Here is a 21,051-nt window from a genome sequence, read left to right as displayed (position 1 = left end):
TGCCATCTCCAGTCTCGATATCCAGTTCTCTTTGTCATCCCTGAACCGTCACAATGCCTTTTTCCCCATAGCGAATAAAAACAGGATCTTCACATAAAATCCACGGAAGAAAGGTTTATTCCAATAGAAACATTGACTTTAAATCTAAAGTAGTATGCATAGTCTAAATGGTTCAATGCCTTTGTTAAAAAACGAAACCTGCGCTATATCCTCCATCCCCGAGTACTTAACGTGTTATGGTGCTGAAGCTGAAATGGGGGGAGGGAGTAGATCTCTTTGTACAGTTCTGTATGCTATTGGTGCACAATGTCTATCTCTAACATCCAATGAGAGCGGAACTGCAACGCTCTTAAAGCCGTATACCAGCAGGCTATCCCTGAAACACTGCAGAGCATGTGATAAACACAGGCGGTGTCAATCAGTTATATTATGTATAGGCCTACCTCTATTATGTATACCTTTTCCGAAATGTATTAAAAAACGAGAGGAATCGTCTTTATATAAAATGCATAACTTCCATATGACCGATTTATTTATGTCAACAAATATCACACAATCTCAATAAGATGGAAAATGAAGAAAAACACACCTTGTGTGTCCACCTATTCACATCTGTTGCTATTTATACGCCTGTTTGAAATCCTGTAGTAAACCCATCCTTATGTGTGTCGCTGTCCATGGCTATGGTGCTGAATCACAAGTATAATCCTTTCAAACATCAGTAGGCCTAACGAGTTTTGCTGGTGGTGAGGAAATGTCCACTTCCCAAAATGTCACGCACGTGCACACACGCACACACAGGCACGCACGCACTGTCACGTGCGCACGCACAAAGACAAGACTAATAGTTACATTCGATAATCAAAGGAATATCCAATACATTGTTTAACCACCTATTCAGAGATGCTGCTATAGGGACTAGTTTGAAACCCTAGGCCTATATAAACCATGGGGGTCGCTGTCCATCGCCGTGGTGCTGAACCACACTGCTTTTCAAATGCAACCGCAAATAACAGTCATGGTGACTGACTTACATGTTCTAAACTTGAATACATCCAAAAATCTACAAGTGGCCAAAAACTATAATTGCCAAAGACACACAGCTATTGCAACTGTCACTGCATGGGGAGTGTTGTGGGTGTGCGTGATGTGCTGCAATGTAAGCGATTATTATTTATTTATTTTATTATTATTATTTTTTTTCATGTAGCCAAACATATTTACACATCGCTATGGAGTATCTGATACCAAGAGTATGACGAGACAATAGTAGACCTATTACTCTCTGCTCACCTGTTGGCTCTCAAAGGTCCACGTGCTGTCAGGTAAAGACGCATCTAGAACGTTCATCATCTCCTTAAAGTCAGTTGTGCTGCTGGGTTTAACGAAGGTGAAATCACTGTACTCTGACATGGGAGAGAGACACGACCTGAACGATTGACTCTGAGACAACATGTCTCCTCCCAGGACCTCCACGTACTTAATAGGTCCATCTGAGTTCAGCTGGATCTGCAGGTTTCTGTTGGGGTTCTTGTAGTCATCATAGTCAGTCCGTCTCATACAGCAGCTACCGCTGCCTCTACTGTTCCTTATGCACTTAACCGCCAGAATAAGAAAAGTCAAAAGAGACAGCATGGACACCGCTGCCAGAGACAAGATCAAATAAAGTGTTATTCTCCCACTTTTCTTATTTGGTTCTGCTACTTTGTGTCTGATATCTGAGATAGGCTCATGAAGTCCATCCTCGAGCAGGATTGATACAGTAACCGTGGAGGACTGGACTGGTTCTCCATCGTCTTTGATCTCTATAACCAGTCTCTGAGAGGAGTCGTCCTGCTCGGACACAGCGCGTTTAGTCCTAACCTCTCCTGTGTAAAGACTGACAGTGAACAGAGAGGCGTCCGTGGCCTCTGCCAGCTTATAGGAGATCCAGGCGTTATGGCCCGAGTCAGCGTCCACGGCCGTCACCTTAGTAACCAGGTGGCCTGCTTTAGCAGAGCGAGGCATCCTCTGATGAGAGAGCGAGCCCAGAACAGCGGAGGAGGGGTAAATAACAGTGGGGGCATTGTCGTTCTGGTCCAGTATAAAAACATTTACAGTAGCGTTGCTGCTAAGAGATGGAGAGCCCTGGTCCTTTGCCTGAACCCGAATCTGAAACACCTTAAGTTTCTCATAGTCAAACGAGTGCATGCCGTAGATGCTGCCATTATCAGAGTTTATGTAGACGTATGAGGATATAGACACGTCCTGCACTTTGGAATCCAGGACTGAATATGAAATCTTTGCATTTTCCCCAAAATCGAGATCAGATGCTGACACTGAATAGAGTATGGAGCCTGCTACCCCATTCTCTTTTAGATACACATTATATGATGGCTGAGTGAATATAGGAGGATTGTCATTCACATCAGTGATACTGACAGGTATAGTTTTCTTACTACTTAGTGACGGAGATCCTGAATCAATGGCGGTTATTTCAATCTTATACTCTGAAACGTTTTCTCTGTCTAAAACGGCATTAGTAACAAGTGCGTAATTATTAGCAAATGAGGGTTTGAGAGTAAAAGGAGAGCCCTTTGGTAGCTGTAACATCACTTTACCGTTATCCCCGGAGTCAAGATCTCGTGCACTTAGCAAAGCTACTACTGTGCCACCAGGGGCGTCCTCTCGCACGGGACTAGGTTGAGAGGTTAGAATAATCTCTGGGGCATTGTCGTTGATGTCTGAAACCTCTACTTGGATAGTGCAATGTCCCTCCATTATAGGAGTTCCTTTGTCTTTCGCGCTAATGTCTATTTCATAATTTGCGACTGCTTCGAAATCTAATCTTCCTTTCAGCGTCACTATTCCAGACAGTGGGTCAATATTGAACACAGACATGATACTATCTGGGACATGTGTGCCAAAAGAATATTCTATCTCTCCATTTAGTCCCTCATCAATATCCTTTGCTATAAGCTGAACGATGGATGTGCCCTCTGAGCTATTTTCGCTTATAGAAACTTTGTAGACGCTTTTTTCAAACACTGGAAAATTGTCGTTTATATCAAGCACATTTATGATTATCTGAGAGGTCCCAGATCTCACTGGATTTCCTCCATCAAATGCCGTTAATAAAAGCTGGTGCACTGCTTTTTTCTCTCTGTCAAGTGATTTAGCCAAGACTAGTTCTGGCACTTTCCTTCCACCAGACACATCTTTAATTTTCAAACTGAAAAACTCATCTTTGCTTAAGGTATATGATTTAACGTAATTAGCTCCAACATCAATGTCTTGTGCACCCTCCAAAGGAAACCGAGCCCCTGCAGCCGTGGACTCGGCGATTTTTAATGTTACGTCTTTTGATGGAAAACTCGGGGAGTTATCATTGATATCTTGGATTTCCACCTCAACTCTATACAACTGCAACGGGTTTTCAATGACAACCTGAAGAGGCAGAACACAGCTGGCGCTTTGTGCGCATAAAGTCTCTCTGTCTATTCTTTCATTCACAATCAGCTCGCCCTTTACCGCATCCACACGGAAATACTGCTTACCAGCTTCAGAGGCGACGCGTAATTTACGGTCAAAAATCTCTGATAGTCCCAAACCCAGATCTTTGGCTAAATTTCCTACAACAGAACCCGGTTTTGATTCCTCAGGAATTGTGTAGCGAGTCTGTCCATCTATTGTACTCCACAAGAGAAAGAAATAATGCCACCAAAGAGCCTGCCATTTCCAGTCTCGATGTCCCGTTCTTTTTGTCATCCCTGATGCGTTACAACACATTAATCCATCTCGATTTATTTTCCTTTCAGAACAAAGAGCTCACTGTTGAAAATCCATCGCCAGATAAAATATTCCAGTACACATTTCGAAAGAATTCATTATGACGGTATATGTAAGACATTGTTTAATCTTCAATTAGATGAGCGTGTCCTGCTGTCTCTCGGAGCATTGTAAGGGTTATGGTGCTGAGGCTACACGGGGGGAAGGGAGTAGATCTCTTTGTACAGTTCTCTTTGCTATTGGCACACAGGATCCACCTTACGCCCAATAAAAACAGGGCTGCTTTGTTAAAGACACAGGCGTATATAAAGCAGTGCTAGCGTTCTAAACAGTATCAGGGCTGCCATTCACTTTCTGTGTCGCTGTCCACAACAGTGGTGCTGAAAACACTCAGCCACACATAGGCCTACAATGCACATCAATGAAGTATGAAATAAATTACTGTATGACAATGGTATAGATGAAAGCACGAACAGAAATGTTGTTGGCCTACAAGTTTAAAAATACAACAATAGAAATTACATAATTAAGAAACAGTAAGAAGATGTGAACCATCAACCTGTTTTAACTACAAATATATTCATAGAAGACGGAATAGTAATGATATGAGGTTATCAAGAACGATTAGGCTATGCTAAATTGAAATGCAATTCTGGATTTTTCTCTTTTTCACGCATGATATTGCAAGAAAAAAAAGGAACACTATACTCTTACCCACCCAGCACTCATCCTGGGCATAGAAGTGGAACTGTGAGTGTGGAATAATATACTTAGCTAATGATATATTACACCTGGTTTAAATTAAATTAATGGTGAGGGCCAGGATTTAATTATGAGATCATGATGAATCAATATATGAGTTCATCATTAATTAAGCGTTTATTACGTATATGAATGCTCAAATTAAGTGCGACCATTGTTTTTTATAAGAATTATAAAAATAATAACTCGTTTATTCTCTGCTCACCTGTTGACTCTCAAAGGTCCACGTGCTGTCAGGTAAAGACGCATCTAGGACGTTCATCATCTCCTTAAAGTCAGTGGTGCTGCTGGGTTTAACGAAGGTGAAATCACTGTACTCTGACATGGGAGAGAGACACGACCTGAACGACTGACTCTGAGACAACATGTCTCCTCCCAGGACCTCCACGTATTTAATTGGTCCATCTGAGTTCAGCTGAATCTGTAGGTTTCTGTTGGGGTTCTTGTAATCATCATAGTCAGTCCGTCTCATACAGCAGCTACCGCTGCCTCTACTGTTCCTTATGCAATTAACAGCTAAAATTAGAAAAGTAACAAAAGATAGCACGGACACCCCAGCCAGAGAGAGAATCAAATAAAGTGTTATTCTCCCACTTTTCTTATTGGACTCGGTGGCTTTCTGTCGAAGATCCAAAATGGGCTCATGTAGTCCATCCTCTAGTAGGATAGACACTGTAACAGTGGAGGACTGGACTGGTTCTCCGTCGTCTTTGATCTCTATAATCAGCCTCTGAGAGGAGTCGTCCTGCTCGGACACAGCGCGTTTAGTCCTCACCTCTCCTGTGTAAAGACTGACAGTGAACAGAGAGGCGTCCGTGGCCTCTGCCAGTTTATAGGAGATCCAGGCGTTATGACCCGAGTCAGCGTCCACGGCCGTCACCTTAGTAACCAGGTGGCCTGCTTTAGCAGAGCGAGGCATCCTCTGATGAGAGAGCGAGCCCAGGACAGCGGAGGAGGGGTAAATAACAGTGGGGGCATTGTCGTTCTGGTCCAGTATAAAAACATTTACAGTAGCGTTGCTGCTAAGAGATGGAGAGCCCTGGTCCTTTGCCTGAACCTGAATCTGAAACACCTTCAGTTTCTCATAGTCAAACGAGTGCATGCTGTAGATGCTGCCATTATCAGAGTTTATGTAGACATATGAGGACACAGACACGTCCTGCACCTTTGAATCTAAAATAGAGTAGGAGATCTTTGCATTTTCCCCAAAATCTATATCAGTGGCAGACACAGAGTATAGAATGGACCCTGGTACACAATTCTCCTTTATGTACACACTATATGAGGGCTGACTGAACAGAGGAGGGTTGTCATTCACATCAGTGATACGAACAGGTATAGTTTTCTTAGTCGTTAAAGGAGGAGAGGCTGAATCAGTAGCTGTTATCTCAACATTATAGTCTGAGAAACGCTCTCGGTCTAATGCACCGCTGGTAACAAGGGCGTAATTATTTGAAAACGATGGCTTCAGACTAAACGGAGAGCCCTTCGGGAGTTGTAAAGTCACTTTACTGTTATCACCCGAATCAAGGTCCCTTACACTGATCAAAGCTACCACTGTGCCAGCAGGCGCATTTTCGCGCACAGGCTTTGGTTGAGATGTGAGAACAATTTCTGGTGCATTATCGTTAACGTCTGCAACATCAATTTGTACACGACAATGACCCTCCATTACAGGAGTGCCCCTGTCCTTTGCCGTTACTTCTATTGTGTAAGAGGTAGCACTCTCATAATCCAGTTCTCCTTTCAAAACAATCTCTCCCGTTAAAGAATCAATGTCAAATATTGATAAAACTGAATCTGGTGTGCGAGCGCCAAAAGAAAACTCGACATCACCGTTTGGTCCCTCGTCAGCGTCGGTTGCTTTAGTTTGAATTACAAAGGTACCCTTTGCGCTGTTCTCCCCTAAAGACACTTTATATACATTTTTATCAAAAACGGGATAATTGTCATTAATATCAAGAACATCGATTGTTATCTTTGAAGTTCCAGACATGACAGGGTTTCCACCATCTAACGCTGTCAATAGTAGACGATAAACAGCTGTTTTCTCCCGGTCGAGGGGCCTTTCTAATACCAGTTCAGGGACCGTTTTGCCATTTTCAACTTCTTTCATCTTTAAGACAAAGCATTCGTTTTTGCTTAAAGTGTATGATTTAAGTGAATTACTTCCCACATCTGGGTCCTCTGCGCTCTCTAAAGGAAATCGTGTGCCAACCGTAGCTAATTCTGCGATTTTCAAAGACAGTTCTTTTGTAAGAAAACTAGGAGAATTATCATTTATGTCTCTTATTTCCACCTCTATACGATGTAGCTGCAACGGATCCTCAACAACAACCTGGAGAGGCAACACGCAGCTGACGCTTTGTCCGCATAAAGCCTCTCTGTCTATTCTGTCATTCACCACCAGCTCGCCCTTCCCCGCGTCCACAGTGAAATACTGCTTACCAGCCTCTGAGGCAACGCTCAGTTTACGGTCAAAAATCTCTGACAGTCCCAAACCCAGATCTTTGGCTAGATTTCCTACCACGGAGCCTTGTTTCAGCTCCTCCGGGATTGTGTAGCGTGTCTGTCCATCTATTGTACTCCACAAGAGAAAGAAATGATGCCACCAAAGAGCGTGCAACGTCCAGTCTCGGTATCCCATTCTCTTTGTCATCCCAAGACAGTTAAAATTCCCATCGATATACGTTATGGTTCAAAATCCATTTCCATTAATCCCACAGAAAGATTCTTAAAATATTCCACCATATCCATAGCCTATACGTTAAATAAAACATATTATATCATGATGTACGAGCTCATAGCCTTGTAACCACTATAGCTCTAACCATTGTGAGGTGGTGCTGAAGCTTAGGGGGAGGGAGTAGATCTCTTTGTACAGTTTGATGTACTATTGGAGCGCAGCGATGATCTCCATCATCCAATAGGAAACCTAACTGCGTTCTTAAAGTCACAGCAGCACAAGGCACCACAGAGGAAAAACAGACCAATATGCTGTCATAATATTTACTCACAAAACAAGGGTTCACATTACACTTAGCCTAGATATATTGTCACACACTCTGTGTGTGTGTGACACACACACACACACACACACACACACACACACACACACGCACACACACACACACACACACACACACACACACACACACACACACACACACACACACACACACACACACACACACACACACACACCTCTGTATAGCTCACTCGTGCCATTTGACTATATTTTTACTATTTGAAGACTACACACTTAGAACTTATTTATTGAAAAAAATATAAACAAGTAGTGGTAATAAGCGTGGAGCAGTTTCATTAGTTTAGACAGAATGAACGCCACATGACACTTCATGAAAGTATATACAGCTTACTGAAAAGGAAAGGAGTCGTAATGCTGAAGTGTGGAACTGTCCACCCTAGTGGTGCTGAAACGTAAATGCCATCACTCACAACAACGAATGTCAAACAGAGCGTGCCTTTATGTAATTGGTCAACAAGTAGGGTAAGATGTAATGTCTTGTAAGCAACCCCATGTAATATATTTTAAATTCCTTCCAAGGCACAAACATTTCATGTTTTAATTATAAACGAGATTAGAGATTATTTCAGGTCAGAGTTTCATTATGACACCAAGACCACACCCAGAAACCTTGTTTTCTTATCACTGGCGCAAGGACACAGTGAAAAACGTGACCATTGTTTTCAATATCTGCTCACCTGTTGGCTCTCAAAGGTCCACGTGCTGTCAGGTAAAGACGCGTCTAGAACGTTCATCATCTCCTTAAAGTCAGTGGTGCTGCTAGGTTTAACGAAGGTGAAATCACTGTACTCTGACATGGGAGAGAGACACGACCTGAACGACTGACTCTGAGACATCATGTCTCCTCCCAGGACCTCCACGTACTTAATAGGTCCATCTGAGTTCAGCTGAATCTGCAGGTTTCTGTTGGGGTTCTTGTAATCGTCATAGTCAGTCCGTCTCATACAGCAACTATCGCTGCCCCTACTGTTCCTTATGCACTTGACAGCTAAGATGAGAAAAGTCACAAGAGACAGTACGGACACCCCAGCCAGAGAGAGAATCAAATAAAGTGTTATTCTCCCACTTTTCTTATTTGGTTCTGATATTTTGTGTCTGATATCTGAGATAGGTTCATGGAGTCCATCCTCGAGCAGGATTGATACAGTAACCGTGGAGGACTGGACTGGTTCTCCGTCGTCTTTGATCTCTATAATCAGCCTCTGAGAGGAGTCGTCCTGCTCGGACACAGCGCGTTTAGTCCTCACCTCTCCTGTGTAAAGACTGACAGTGAACAGAGAGGCGTCCGTGGCCTCTGCCAGCTTATAGGAGATCCAGGCGTTATGGCCCGAGTCAGCGTCCACGGCCGTCACCTTAGTAACCAGGTGGCCTGCTTTAGCAGAGCGAGGCATCCTCTGATGAGAGAGCGAGCCCAGAACAGCGGAGGAGGGGTAAATAACAGTGGGGGCATTGTCGTTCTGGTCCAGGATAAAAACATTAACACTGGCGTTGCAGCTAAGAGATGGAGAGCCCTGGTCCTTTGCCTGAACCCGAATCTGAAACACCTTCAGTTTCTCGTAGTCAAACGAGTGCATGCTGTAGATGCTGCCATTATCAGAGTTGATGTACACATATGAGGACACAGAAACGTCCTGCACTTTGGAGTCTAAAATAGAATAGGAAATCTTTGCATTTTCACCTAAATCTAGATCTGATGCAGACACTGTATACAGTATAGACCCTGCCTTGCCATTCTCCTTTAAGTACACATTATATGAGGGCTGACTGAATACTGGAGGGTTGTCATTCACATCAATGAAGCTCACAGGTATAGTTTTCTTACTAGTTAGAGGGGGAGTGCCCGAATCGGTGGCTGTTATTTCAACATTATATTCAGAGTAGCTCTCTCTGTCTAAAACCCCGCTGGTAACCAATGCGTAATTATTAGAAAAGGATGGTTTCAGATTAAAAGGCGAGCCCTCGGGGAGCGTTAACGTCACTTTACCATTATCACCTGAGTCAAGGTCCCGTGCACTGATCAAGGCTACTACTGTGCCAGTTTGTGCGTCTTCGCGCACTGAACTGGGTTTTGAAGCGATAACAATTTCAGGGGCATTATCGTTAATATCTAATACTTCTATTTGAACAGTACAATGGCCCTCCATTTCAGGAATTCCCTTGTCTTTTGCCCGAACATCAATCCGATAGGAATTAGCTTTCTCATAATCAAGATTGCCTTTTAAATGCACCTCCCCCGTCAATGAATTGATTTCAAATATGGAGAGCACGACATCAGGCGTTCGTTTGCCAAAGAAATACAGTATCTGTCCATTTGGACCCTCGTCAATATCTGTTGCTTTCAGTTTAAGAATAGACGTACCTTTAGATGTGTTTTCTTTAATGCTGACCTTATAAACTGCATTTTCGAATACAGGGACATTATCATTAATATCAGCTACTGTTATTGTTATCTGTGACGTTCCTGATTTAATTGGATTTCCACCATCTACGGCCGTCAAAAGAAGTGTGTGAACAGCTCTTTTCTCCCGGTCAAGGGGTCTTTCTAAACTTAGTTCAGGAACTTTCTTTCCATCCTCAACTTCCCTAAACTTTAAACTGAAACATTCGTCTTTACTAAGAGTGTATGTCTTCAACCCATTATTCCCAACGTCGGGATCCTCTGCGCTCTCCAGTGGGAAGCGCACGCCCGCAACAGTGGATTCAGGTATCTCTAGGGAAATTTCATTTGTAAGGAAACTAGGAGAATTATCATTTATGTCTTTTATTTCCACTTCTATCCTGTGTAGCTGCAACGGGTTCTCCACAACAACTTGCAGAGGTAGAACACAGCTGGCGCTTTGTCCGCATAAAGCCTCTCTGTCTATTCTGTCATTCACCACCAGCTCACCCTTCCCCGCATTCACATTGAAATACTGCTTACCAGCCTCCGAGGAAACACTCAGTTTACGTTCAAAAATCTCCGATAGTCCCAAACCCAGATCTTTGGCTAAATTCCCAACAACAGATCCCTGTTTTAATTCCTCCGGGATGGTATAGCGAGTCTGTCCGTCTATTGTACTCCACATGAGAAAGAAATGATGCCACCAAAGAGCGTGCCATCTCCAGTCTCGATATCCAGTTCTCTTTGTCATCCCTGCACTGTTATAATACGTTAATTCCCATTGAGAGACAGCAAAGAAATGTATTAAAATCCATCTTCTGAAACCTCCATGCCACAGAAAGATTATGCAAGTATTTATGCATAATTAAATCACAGATCTTATATCATGACAGAATGTACAGAGCTACATAGCGCTGTCTCCTCTGGCTCTGACCATTGTGGGGGAATAAGGTGCTGAAGCTGCATGGGGGAGGGAGTAGATCTCTTTGTACAGTTGTGTATGCTATTGGAGCACAGCATCTTTCCTCACTATCCAATAAGAGGAGCTGAACAGCGCTCTTAAAGCCACAGCAGCTTAGAGGCATGCAGCCATATAGGGAAAACAAATAACCTCAGTCCATGCTTTTCAATATATTTTCTCTATAGGCTACATAATACATTATAAAAACTACATCGAAAACATTTTCTCCATGTTTTTCATGAACCACTAAATCTACCACTAAATCTACAATGGTAACTATGAAGTTACTATTAATTCACACTTTAATTGCAATTTGCCAATCTATGAAACGCCATAGATTTCTCTGCGATAATGACAGTGTCTTAAAAGTGAACTCTCGATTGTAAACCAGTAACCGATAGAAAATATAGAAATCAGTAGCTATTCTCTCCCTTATAAACGTCATCTCCCCTATCCTTTTCCTCCATGCGTATTACATTTATGGAGACAAGCATTTTTCTATTTAGGAGTATACTGACAATAAATAAAAAGAAAATAATTAAAAGACGGAGCCGAGCCTTAATTAGGACAACATTAACTCTGTCAGGAACTGTCCACCCCAGTGGTGCTGAAACGTGGTTGACGATATACCTTCTGCGGTCAAATTAAAATAAACCATAATATTGCAGAGGCAGAACACTTTCAAAACAGATCTCGCACGCACGCACGCACGCACGCACGCACGCACGCACGCACGCACGCACGCACGCACGCACGCACGCACGCACGCACGCACGCACGCACACACACACACACACACACACACACACACACACACACACACACACACAGCGAATGGATACAAATTGTGGCACAGACATCATTTTGACTTCTTCCCCTATGCTTCAGAAATGCCAACCTGTTTGTTAAAAAATCTGATGGTCAGAGTTTATTCTCTGCTCACCTGTTGGCTCTCAAAGGTCCACGTGCTGTCGGGTAAAGACGCGTCTAGGACGTTCATCATCTCCTTAAAGTCAGTGGTGCTGCTGGGTTTAACGAAGGTGAAATCACTGTACTCTGACATGGGAGAGAGACACGACCTGAACGACTGACTCTGAGACAACATGTCTCCTCCCAGGACCTCCACGTATTTAATAGGTCCATCTGAGTTCAGCTGGATCTGTAGGTTTCTGTTGGGGTTCTTGTAATCATCAAAGTCACTCCGTCTCATGCAGCAACTACCGCTGCTTCTGTTCCTTATGCACTTAACTGCTAATATGAGAAAAGTCGTAAGTGACAACACGGACACCCCGGCCAGAGAGAGAATCAAATAAAGTGTCACTCTCCCACTTTTCTTATTGGGCTCGGCTGCTTTCTTTCGGAGGTCCAAAATAGGCTCATGCAGTCCATCCTCGAGCAGGATTGATACAGTAACCGTGGAGGACTGGACTGGTTCTCCGTCGTCTTTGATCTCTATAATCAGCCTCTGAGAGGAGTCGTCCTGCTCGGACACAGCGCGTTTAGTCCTCACCTCTCCTGTGTAAAGACTGACAGTGAACAGAGAGGCGTCCGTGGCCTCTGCAAGCTTATAGGAGATCCAGGCGTTATGGCCCGAGTCAGCGTCCACGGCCGTCACTTTAGTAACCAGGTGGCCTGCTTTAGCAGAGCGAGGCATTCTCTGATGAGAGAGCGAGCCCAGAACAGCGGAGGAGGGGTAAATAACAGTGGGGGCATTGTCGTTCTGGTCCAGGATAAAAACATTTACAGTAGCGTTGCTGCTAAGAGATGGAGAGCCCTGGTCCTTTGCCTGCACCTGAATCTGAAACACCTTCAGTTTCTCATAGTCAAACGAGTGCATGCTGTAGATGCTGCCATTATCCGAGTTGATATAGACATATGAGGACACAGACACGTCCTGCACTTTGGAGTCTAAAATAGAGTAGGACATCTTGGCATTTTCACCGACGTCAGAATCGGTGGCTGACACTGAGAATAAAAGTTTACCTGGTTCATAATTCTCTTTTACGTAAATTATATACAATGTCTGTGAGAATACAGGTGGGTTGTCATTTACATCTAAAACATCAATTGAAATGTCCCTTTCCTTTGTTAGGGGTGGAGAACCTGCGTCCGTTGCTCGAATTGTAATTTTATACCGAGGGAATTTTTCTCGATCAAGTTTAGTATTTGTAACAAGTGCGTAATTATCAGAAAATGATGGCTTCAATTTAAAGGGACTTTCTGTGGGTAAACTTAAGCTCGTCCTACCATTATCACCAGAGTCAATATCTTTAGCATTTATCAGGGCAACTACAGTGCCCAGGGGAGCATCTTCCCTAACAGGACTGGACAGAGAGGTGAGAATAATTTCTGGAGCATTGTCATTCACGTCTTTTACCTCCACGTGAACTGTACAATGGCTATCCATAGCAGGACTTCCTCTATCGGTTGCTCTAACATCAAATTCATATTTGCTTGACTTTTCATAATCCAATCCGTCATTGATAGATACTGCCCCTGTACGAGGATCTATTGCAAATGTTTTAAGTATAATTTCCAATGTGTCCTCAGCAAAAGAATACAATACTTCTCCGTTTTCCCCATCATCAGGATCAATTGCTTTAACCGTCAAAATTTCGCTACCTTTTAATGAATCTTCGTTAACGGGGACTTCATAAAGTGATTTCTCAAACTGAGGTGCATTATCGTTTATGTCCAACACATTAATAATAACATCGGATGTTCCCGATCTTGCAGGATTTCCACCATCTAAAGCAGTGAGAATGAGCTTATATAGTGGAAGTTTTTCTCTATCCAAACCTTTTTGCAGAACCAGTTCTGGTATTTTTATCCCGTCTTTGTTAGTTTTCATATTCAATGTAAAGTGCTCGTTCTGACTGAGTTTATAGGATTTTAAAGCATTTGAGCCCACGTCTGGATCTGCTGCGCTTTTAAGAGGAAAGCGAGTTCCGATGGCCGTTGACTCTGCAATATTCAAAACATGTTCACGTTTGAGAAAAACGGGCCCATTGTCATTTATATCTTGTATTTCTACCTCAACACGAAATAGTTGCAAAGGATGGTCAATAATCACTTGCAGAGGTAGAACACAGCTGGCGCTTTGTCCGCATAAAGCCTCTCTGTCTATTCTGTCGTTCACCACCAGCTCACCCTTCCCCGCGTCCACGCTGAAATACTGCTTACCAGCCTCCGAGGCGACACGCAGTTTACGGTCAAAAATCTCTGATAGTCCCAAACTCAGATCTTTGGCTAAATTTCCAACAACTGAGCCCTGTTTTAATTCCTCCGGGATTATGTAGCGAGTCTGTCCATCTATTGTACTCCACGTGAGAAAGAAATAATGCCACCAAAGAGAATGCCATCTCCAGTCTCTGTATCCGATTGTCTTTGTCATCCCTGCACTGTTTAAAGCCCCTATTTCCAATCCAAAACAAAGAGATCCACGTTAAAATCCATGGCAAACCAATATATTCCAACAGCTTGCCAAATGATTGGCAATATTTACATCTGACATTTTTTTAACCTATACGACTGAATGTACAGGCATATCCACTCTCTCCTTCGGTTTTTGTAACACTGTGAGGGTTACAGTGCTGATGCTATGGGGGGAGGAGTAGATCTCTTTGTACAGTTCTGCATGCTATTGGTCAGATCCACTCTCTTTGAACCAATAAAAACGTCAGCGAGCAGCCAGCGCTTTTAGAGATACAGGATAACCCGAGTTAAATATATCAGTGGAGACTGGAGTGACAAGATCAGATATTGCTGTAAGATTCAGGTAGTTTATTGAAATAGATTGTGTTTCCATGCTATGGATAGTAAAAAAAAAAGTATTTCTTTAACACCATAAAGAAGCGTGAAATGATTAATCATCTCATTTAAAAGACAGCAGTGGTCTTAAAGAAACACCTGCCTTTTTGATTGCCTTTTTTGTGAGTATTTTCGCTGTTTCCTTAATAGGATTACTCAAACCCATTTTACTTAAAAAACAAAAAAAAATAAACATATATCATATCATATCATATCATATCATATATATATATATATATATATATATATATATATATATATATATATATATATATATATATATATATATATATTAAACACCAGGAATCACACAACAGGGCCTACCACACTTCATCAAAATGCAATCCGGATGCTGATATTCTCACTTATATTTAGTGATTTATATCCGTTGTGGCATAATCCATAATTAAGTGCCAAGCATGCACGTAAATGTATGTGACTGGGGGCGGGGTTTGTCTAGCATGTGGCACAATTAACCTTTAAATTACAAAATTTTAGCGAGAACACCAACATAAGAATATCATTTTGATAAAGTGTAGTAGGTTTGTGTGTTTTCAAGGTGTTAAAGAAATGTTTTGAAATAAAACTGTTCAAGGTGTTCAATAATAATTGTGAATATGGGCCGTTATATCTCACTAACGGAAAAAGAGGAATGAAATCCTAGAAAGAGTTACAACACTGGTGTGGTCCTTTAACAGCCTACTAGGAAACTCTGGCGCTGTCCATGGTGCTGAAACAGCAATCCATGCGGAAAATACAACAACCTTGACAACGGCGGAGCTCAATCAAGTCAGTCAAAAAAGCAATGAGCAGCCAGCAGTCGTGCTCAACTACTGAAAACGAGCAGATATTACAACCAAGTTCAAAATGTATCTTACTTACATATTACATAAATGACCTATCAGAAAGCATAGGCGACAATTGGTAATAAACATAAAACAAAAATAAATAATTAAAGGTACAATGCACTTAATCTCTGCTCACCTGTTGACTCTCAAAGGTCCACGTGCTGTCAGGTAAAGACGCATCTAGGACGTTCATCATCTCCTTAAAGTCATTGGTGCTGCTGGGTTTAACGAAGGTGAAATCACTGTACTCTGACATGGGAGAGAGACACGACCTGAACGACTGACTCTGAGACAACATGTCTCCTCCCAGGACCTCCACGTACTTAATAGGTCCATCTGAGTTCAGCTGAATCTGCAGGTTTCTGTTGGGGTTTTTGTAATCATCATATTCAGTCCGTCTCATACAGCAACTACTGTTGCCTCTACTGTTCCTTATGCACTTAACAGCCAAGATGAGAAAAGTCGTAAGTGACAACACAGACACTGCGGCCAGAGAGAGAATCAAATAAAGTGTCACTCTCCCACTTTTCTTATTGGGTTCGGCTGCTTTCTTCCGTAGATCCAAAATGGGCTCATGTAGTCCATCCTCTAGTAGGATAGAAACTGTAACAGTTGAGGACTGAACTGGTTGTCCGTCGTCTTTGATCTCTATAATCAGCCTCTGAGAGGAGTCGTCCTGCTCGGACACAGTGCGTTTAGTCCTCACCTCTCCTGTGTAAAGACTGACAGTGAACAGAGAGGCGTCCGTAGCCTCTGCCAGCTTATAGGAGATCCAGGCGTTATGGCCCGAGTCGGCGTCCACGGCCGTCACCTTAGTAACCAGGTGGCCTGCTTTAGCAGAGCGAGGCATCCTCTGATGAGAGAGCGAGCCCAGAACAGCGGAGGAGGGGTAAATAACAGTGGGGGCATTGTCGTTCTGGTCCAGGATAAAAACATTAACAGTGGCGTTGCAGCTAAGAGATGGAGTGCCCTGATCCTTTGCTTGCACCTGAATCTGAAACACCTTCAGTTTCTCATAGTCAAACGAGTGCATGCTGTAGATGCTGCCATTATCAGAGTTGATGTACACATATGAGGACACAGATACGTCCTGCACTTTGGAGTCTAAAATAGAGTAGGAAATCTTGGCATTTGTCCCAGTGTCAGCATCGGTGGCTGACACTGAACATAATATTTTTCCAGGCGCATAATTCTCCTTAACATAAACAGTATAATGAGGTTGGGAAAAAACTGGTGGGTTGTCATTTACATCTAGCACGTCAACAGTGATTATTTTCTTACTAGACAAAGAGGGTTTTCCCGAGTCAGCGGCATTTATCTGTATACTATATTGGGCATTTCTTTCACGATCAAGTGGTCCATTCGTTACAAGTGCGTAATGCTTGGAGACAGAGGGGGTTAGCTTGAATGGAGACTTTGAAGATATGCTCAGCTTTATCTTGCCGTTATCACCAGAATCGGGGTCTTTGGCACTTAACAAAGCTATAACTGTTCCAATGGCAGAATCCTCTGCAACGGGTGTTGTCAGTGACGTAACAATTATTTCAGGTGTGTTATCGTTAACGTCAATAATTTTTATTTCAACGCTGCAATGTCCATCCATCTGAGGATTCCCTTTGTCTTTAGCAATGACGTCAAATCTATGTAACGAATTATTTTCGTAGTCTAAAGCCCCCTTCACAACAACAGCCCCAGAGGAGGGTTCTATATCAAACAGTGATATAATTAAATCAGTTGTTCGATCCCCAAAAAAGTATTCAATTTCTCCATTCAAACCTTCATCTGGATCAGCTGCTTTCACGTGCAATATTTCCGTCCCTGGAGTAACACTTTCACTAACATTAGCCTCATACACTTGTCTCACAAACTGGGGTGCATTATCATTGATGTCTAGAACCGTAACAGTGATTTCAGATGTTCCTGAACGTACAGGATCACCACCATCAATTGCGGTCAAAATAAGCGTGTGCACAGGTTGTCTCTCTCGATCAAGAGATTTTTCTAAGACTAATTCAGGGAATTTTGTTCCGTCTTTGTGATTTTTTACGTTTAATTTGAAATGGTCATTTTTGCTGATAGTATAAGTTCTTATGGTATTGGAAACAACGTCTGGATCAAGTGCGCTTTCCAGGGGAAATCTTGCGCCTGGATTTATTGACTCTGCTATTTTCAAAGCACTTTCTTTTGTTGTGAAACTCGGGGAATTGTCATTGATGTCTTGTATTTCTATTTCTACTCGATGCAGCTGGAGTGGGTTTTCTATAACGACCTGCAAAGGCAGCAAACACGGCACTCTTTGTCCACACATTTCCTCCCTGTCTATCCTCTCACTCACCACCAGTTCTCCCTTCCCTAGGTCCACACTGAAATATTGCTTACCAGACTCCGAGGTTATTCGCAATTTTCGTCGGTAGAGTTCAGAGACAACCAAACCCAGATCTTTGGATAAATTCCCTACAACAGAGCCCTGCTTCAGTTCCTCCGGGATTGTGTAGCGAGTCTGTGCGTCTATTGTACTCCACAAGAGAAAGAGATGATGCCACCACAAAAGCACCTGCCATGCAGGCAGTCTATTCCACATTATTCCAGCAACAAAAGCCATTGTTCCACCCAAGATTAACCTTTTAAGGGTTATGTGATAAATAAAATAATATGATCCAACGTCGATGCCTCCTCATATTTTACAGTGACGGACATGCTTTGTATCCGTATAAGCATCCCTCTCTATCTTCTCTGAGGATTGTAAGGGCTACGGTGCTGAAGCTGCACGGGTGGGAGGGAGTAGATCTCTCTGTACAGTTTTGTTTCCTATTGGTGCACAGAGACCAGTGATTTCCACCAATCGTGGTTTCAACAAGCTTCCAGAGACCAGGCAGTGACGTATGAACAGTGGTGGAAAAAGTAGGCTATATACTCACATATTTTATAGTAAAAGTATCAACACTGCAATAAAGAAATACTCTGATACAAGTGAGCTTATGTAGATCGGCTATTTTCAAAAAGCCAAGGTATAAAATTGGGCTAAATCATGGTTTATGTATTTTATAATAAATTAAAGTAATTGATATCTGCAAAGTAACTAGTAACTAAAGTTTTCAAAAAAATGTAGTATAGTTAAAGTACAATATTTGAATTCGAGATGTAGTGGAGTAGAATTAAAAGTATTGAAAATTGGAAAAACTCAAGTTAAGTACAACAACCTCAAAATTGTACTTAGGTACATTACTTAAGACAAGTAAATGTACTTAGTTACTTTACACCATTGCAAATCAATTATGACGCACCATCCGCCTTCTGTTGAGAACCATTGAATCACATGAAACGTTCAAAGACCACTGCTTATCATTTGAGCATCAATGCCAAGAATTTTGCAGAAATTAATATTATATTCTTTCAGGATGATTAAAATCCTGACAAAACATGTATATGCACGATAGCACACAGCAAGACCATAAATGGCGAAGTATGGTGTGTTATGAATAAGTGTAGAATCAAACAGAATGCATTGAGAGTGGATGTATGCATTTATAGCCTACATCTTGTCTTGTCTGCACCCTGTGATGTCTCTGTGGCTGACAAGGCTCTTCGTTGCCTTCCTGTGGTCAGAGAAAGATAGTGCAGCCTACACACGTAACCAGGGCATGCTTCTGTGAGGCTCAGAACATAATTATGCCAGCATACATAGACATAGAATTCCCGTATGGAGGTCTGTAGAGCAAACGAAAAGGGAGGGGGAGCGGAGCGCATGTAGGTGGGTGTTTTTCCACAGTGCTCTCTCTCTCTCTCTCTCCTCTCTCTCTCTCTCTCTCTCTCTCTCTCTCTCTCTCTCTCTCTCTCTCTCTCTCTCTGACACACACACACGCACACGCGCACGCACACACACACACACACACACACACACACACACACACACACACACACACACACACACACACACACACACACACACACACACACACACACAGATTCCATGAACTAATTTATTTAGTGTACATGGTCCAACCCAGCTTCGCATTGACATAAGTCGTCATCTACCAATCAAATCAATCTAAAATGTAGAGCAAACATGCCTCCTACTACTAGGTCTGCCTGCCAACAGACAACACTAGCGCTGTGATTTATCCTAGACCTAGACCATTAAACATGAAATGTCGAATTAAACAAATTTAACTGTTTAAGTGAAACAGTATACAAAAAAAAGACATAAAATAACACTGATATTAATTGCCATGATAACAAAATAAGCAAAAATATTTGCTAGAGATAGTTATTATTTTCTTTTGAATGCAAGTGCTCTGAACAGTTGAGAACGACAGAGGGAGATGTAGAGAAGCCATGTGAGAGAAGGGTAGAGGGAGGGGCAGAGGGCTGCTTCACAGAGAGCGCTGGAGCTGGTTTCAGCACCAGGAGGGTGGACAGCGCCACACAGGCGGACAACTCGTGCTGCTGCAGCGAGAGAGGAAGGCTGGTGCTCTAACAGCACGTTAGGCAAGCATGCTTGAAGCCAAAACAACACTGTTCACTTTCCCTCGCTGAACGGCAGTGGTGGAAAAAGTACTCAAATGTTCTACTTAAGTAAAAGTATCAATACCGCAATGTAGAAATACTTTGTTACAAGTATAAGTCCGGGATTAAAAATGTACTTGAGTAAAAGTACAAAAGTATTGCTATCAAAATGTACTTAAAGTACAAAAAGTAAAAGTAATCATTATGCAGAATGTTTTCAAATGTGTACAAATATTTTGAAAATAGCAGATCTACAAGCTCAAATTGTGAGCTTGTAGATTGGCTATTTTCAAATGGCTGAATGTATAGGTAAATGTACTTAGTTTCTTTAAACCACTGACAGCAGGCATGCATGCTTTAAGTCAAAACAACACTGTTCTCTCTCGCTGAATGGCATGATGCCGAGGCATTTAATAACCAATAAACCGCACCACATCGAGTGCAGGAGTTGTTGGGATGTGGTAACACGTGTGTTACATGTTAATTATATGCTTCTATTGAAATAAATAGCCAAACATTGGTGATAATTAGTACAAATACAGAATGTGACAATATAAACTCCCTTCACGTAATATGCCTTACCCTATCCTAGTGGGTACTTTGTATTTTTTAATATGAGAGCTTATGAGTTAATGACAGTATAGGCAGCAAACAGTCAACACATTTAACCAAATATTCATGCCATTCACACCCTATGTATCCCTTTATTCAGCCTCATCATCAGTACTGGCAGTGTGTTTGAGATGTAAAATGTATAAGTTATATTTACAAACAATTGAGCTCCATGAATAGTTGCACAGTGATGTATTGATGCTTTGTCGTCCAGTTTGTCTTTCATGAATAATAAATATCTAATTAACAATACCACATTTAACTTAACATAGTCTTTATAGCAGTGACACACTTTTGTGGGTTTGTGTTGTTCAATAGTGGATGTTACTTGTATCTACTCTATGGCTGTTGTTCA

General features: G+C 42.2%; 3 protein-coding genes across 3 annotated transcripts in view; all 3 read right to left on the bottom strand.

The window, feature by feature from the left end:
* Window positions 1-8,241: 8,241 nt before the first annotated feature.
* On the bottom strand, window positions 8,242-10,710 carry LOC308301486 (protocadherin gamma-C5-like; the record flags this gene model as incomplete). Its single annotated transcript, XM_080745483.1, has 1 exon — window positions 8,242-10,710. The coding sequence occupies one exon, from the start codon at window positions 10,708-10,710 to the stop codon at window positions 8,242-8,244; it is 2,469 nt and encodes an 822-aa protein (XP_080601609.1).
* A 1,138-nt stretch (window positions 10,711-11,848) lies between these two features.
* LOC308301487 (protocadherin gamma-C5-like) lies at window positions 11,849-14,314 on the bottom strand (the record flags this gene model as incomplete). Its single annotated transcript, XM_080745484.1, has 1 exon — window positions 11,849-14,314. One exon carries the CDS (start codon window positions 14,312-14,314, stop codon window positions 11,849-11,851), a length of 2,466 nt encoding a protein of 821 aa, XP_080601610.1.
* A 1,385-nt stretch (window positions 14,315-15,699) lies between these two features.
* LOC308302351 (protocadherin gamma-C5-like) overlaps window positions 15,700-21,051 on the bottom strand; it is a gene marked incomplete at both ends in the record, with an annotated part of 340,087 nt that continues 334,735 nt past the window's right edge. The window contains one exon of the mRNA XM_080746606.1: window positions 15,700-16,494. Coding sequence (XP_080602732.1) covers window positions 15,700-16,494 — 795 coding nt within the window. The remainder of the gene's footprint in view (window positions 16,495-21,051) is intronic.

Source organism: Nannobrachium achirus (genome assembly GCF_963921795.1).
Source record: "Nannobrachium achirus genome assembly, chromosome: 17".
Classification (NCBI taxonomy): domain Eukaryota; kingdom Metazoa; phylum Chordata; class Actinopteri; order Myctophiformes; family Myctophidae; genus Nannobrachium; species Nannobrachium achirus.
The sequence above is the reverse complement of the archived record's forward strand: the minus strand, read 5'-3'. Positions and strand labels throughout refer to the sequence as shown.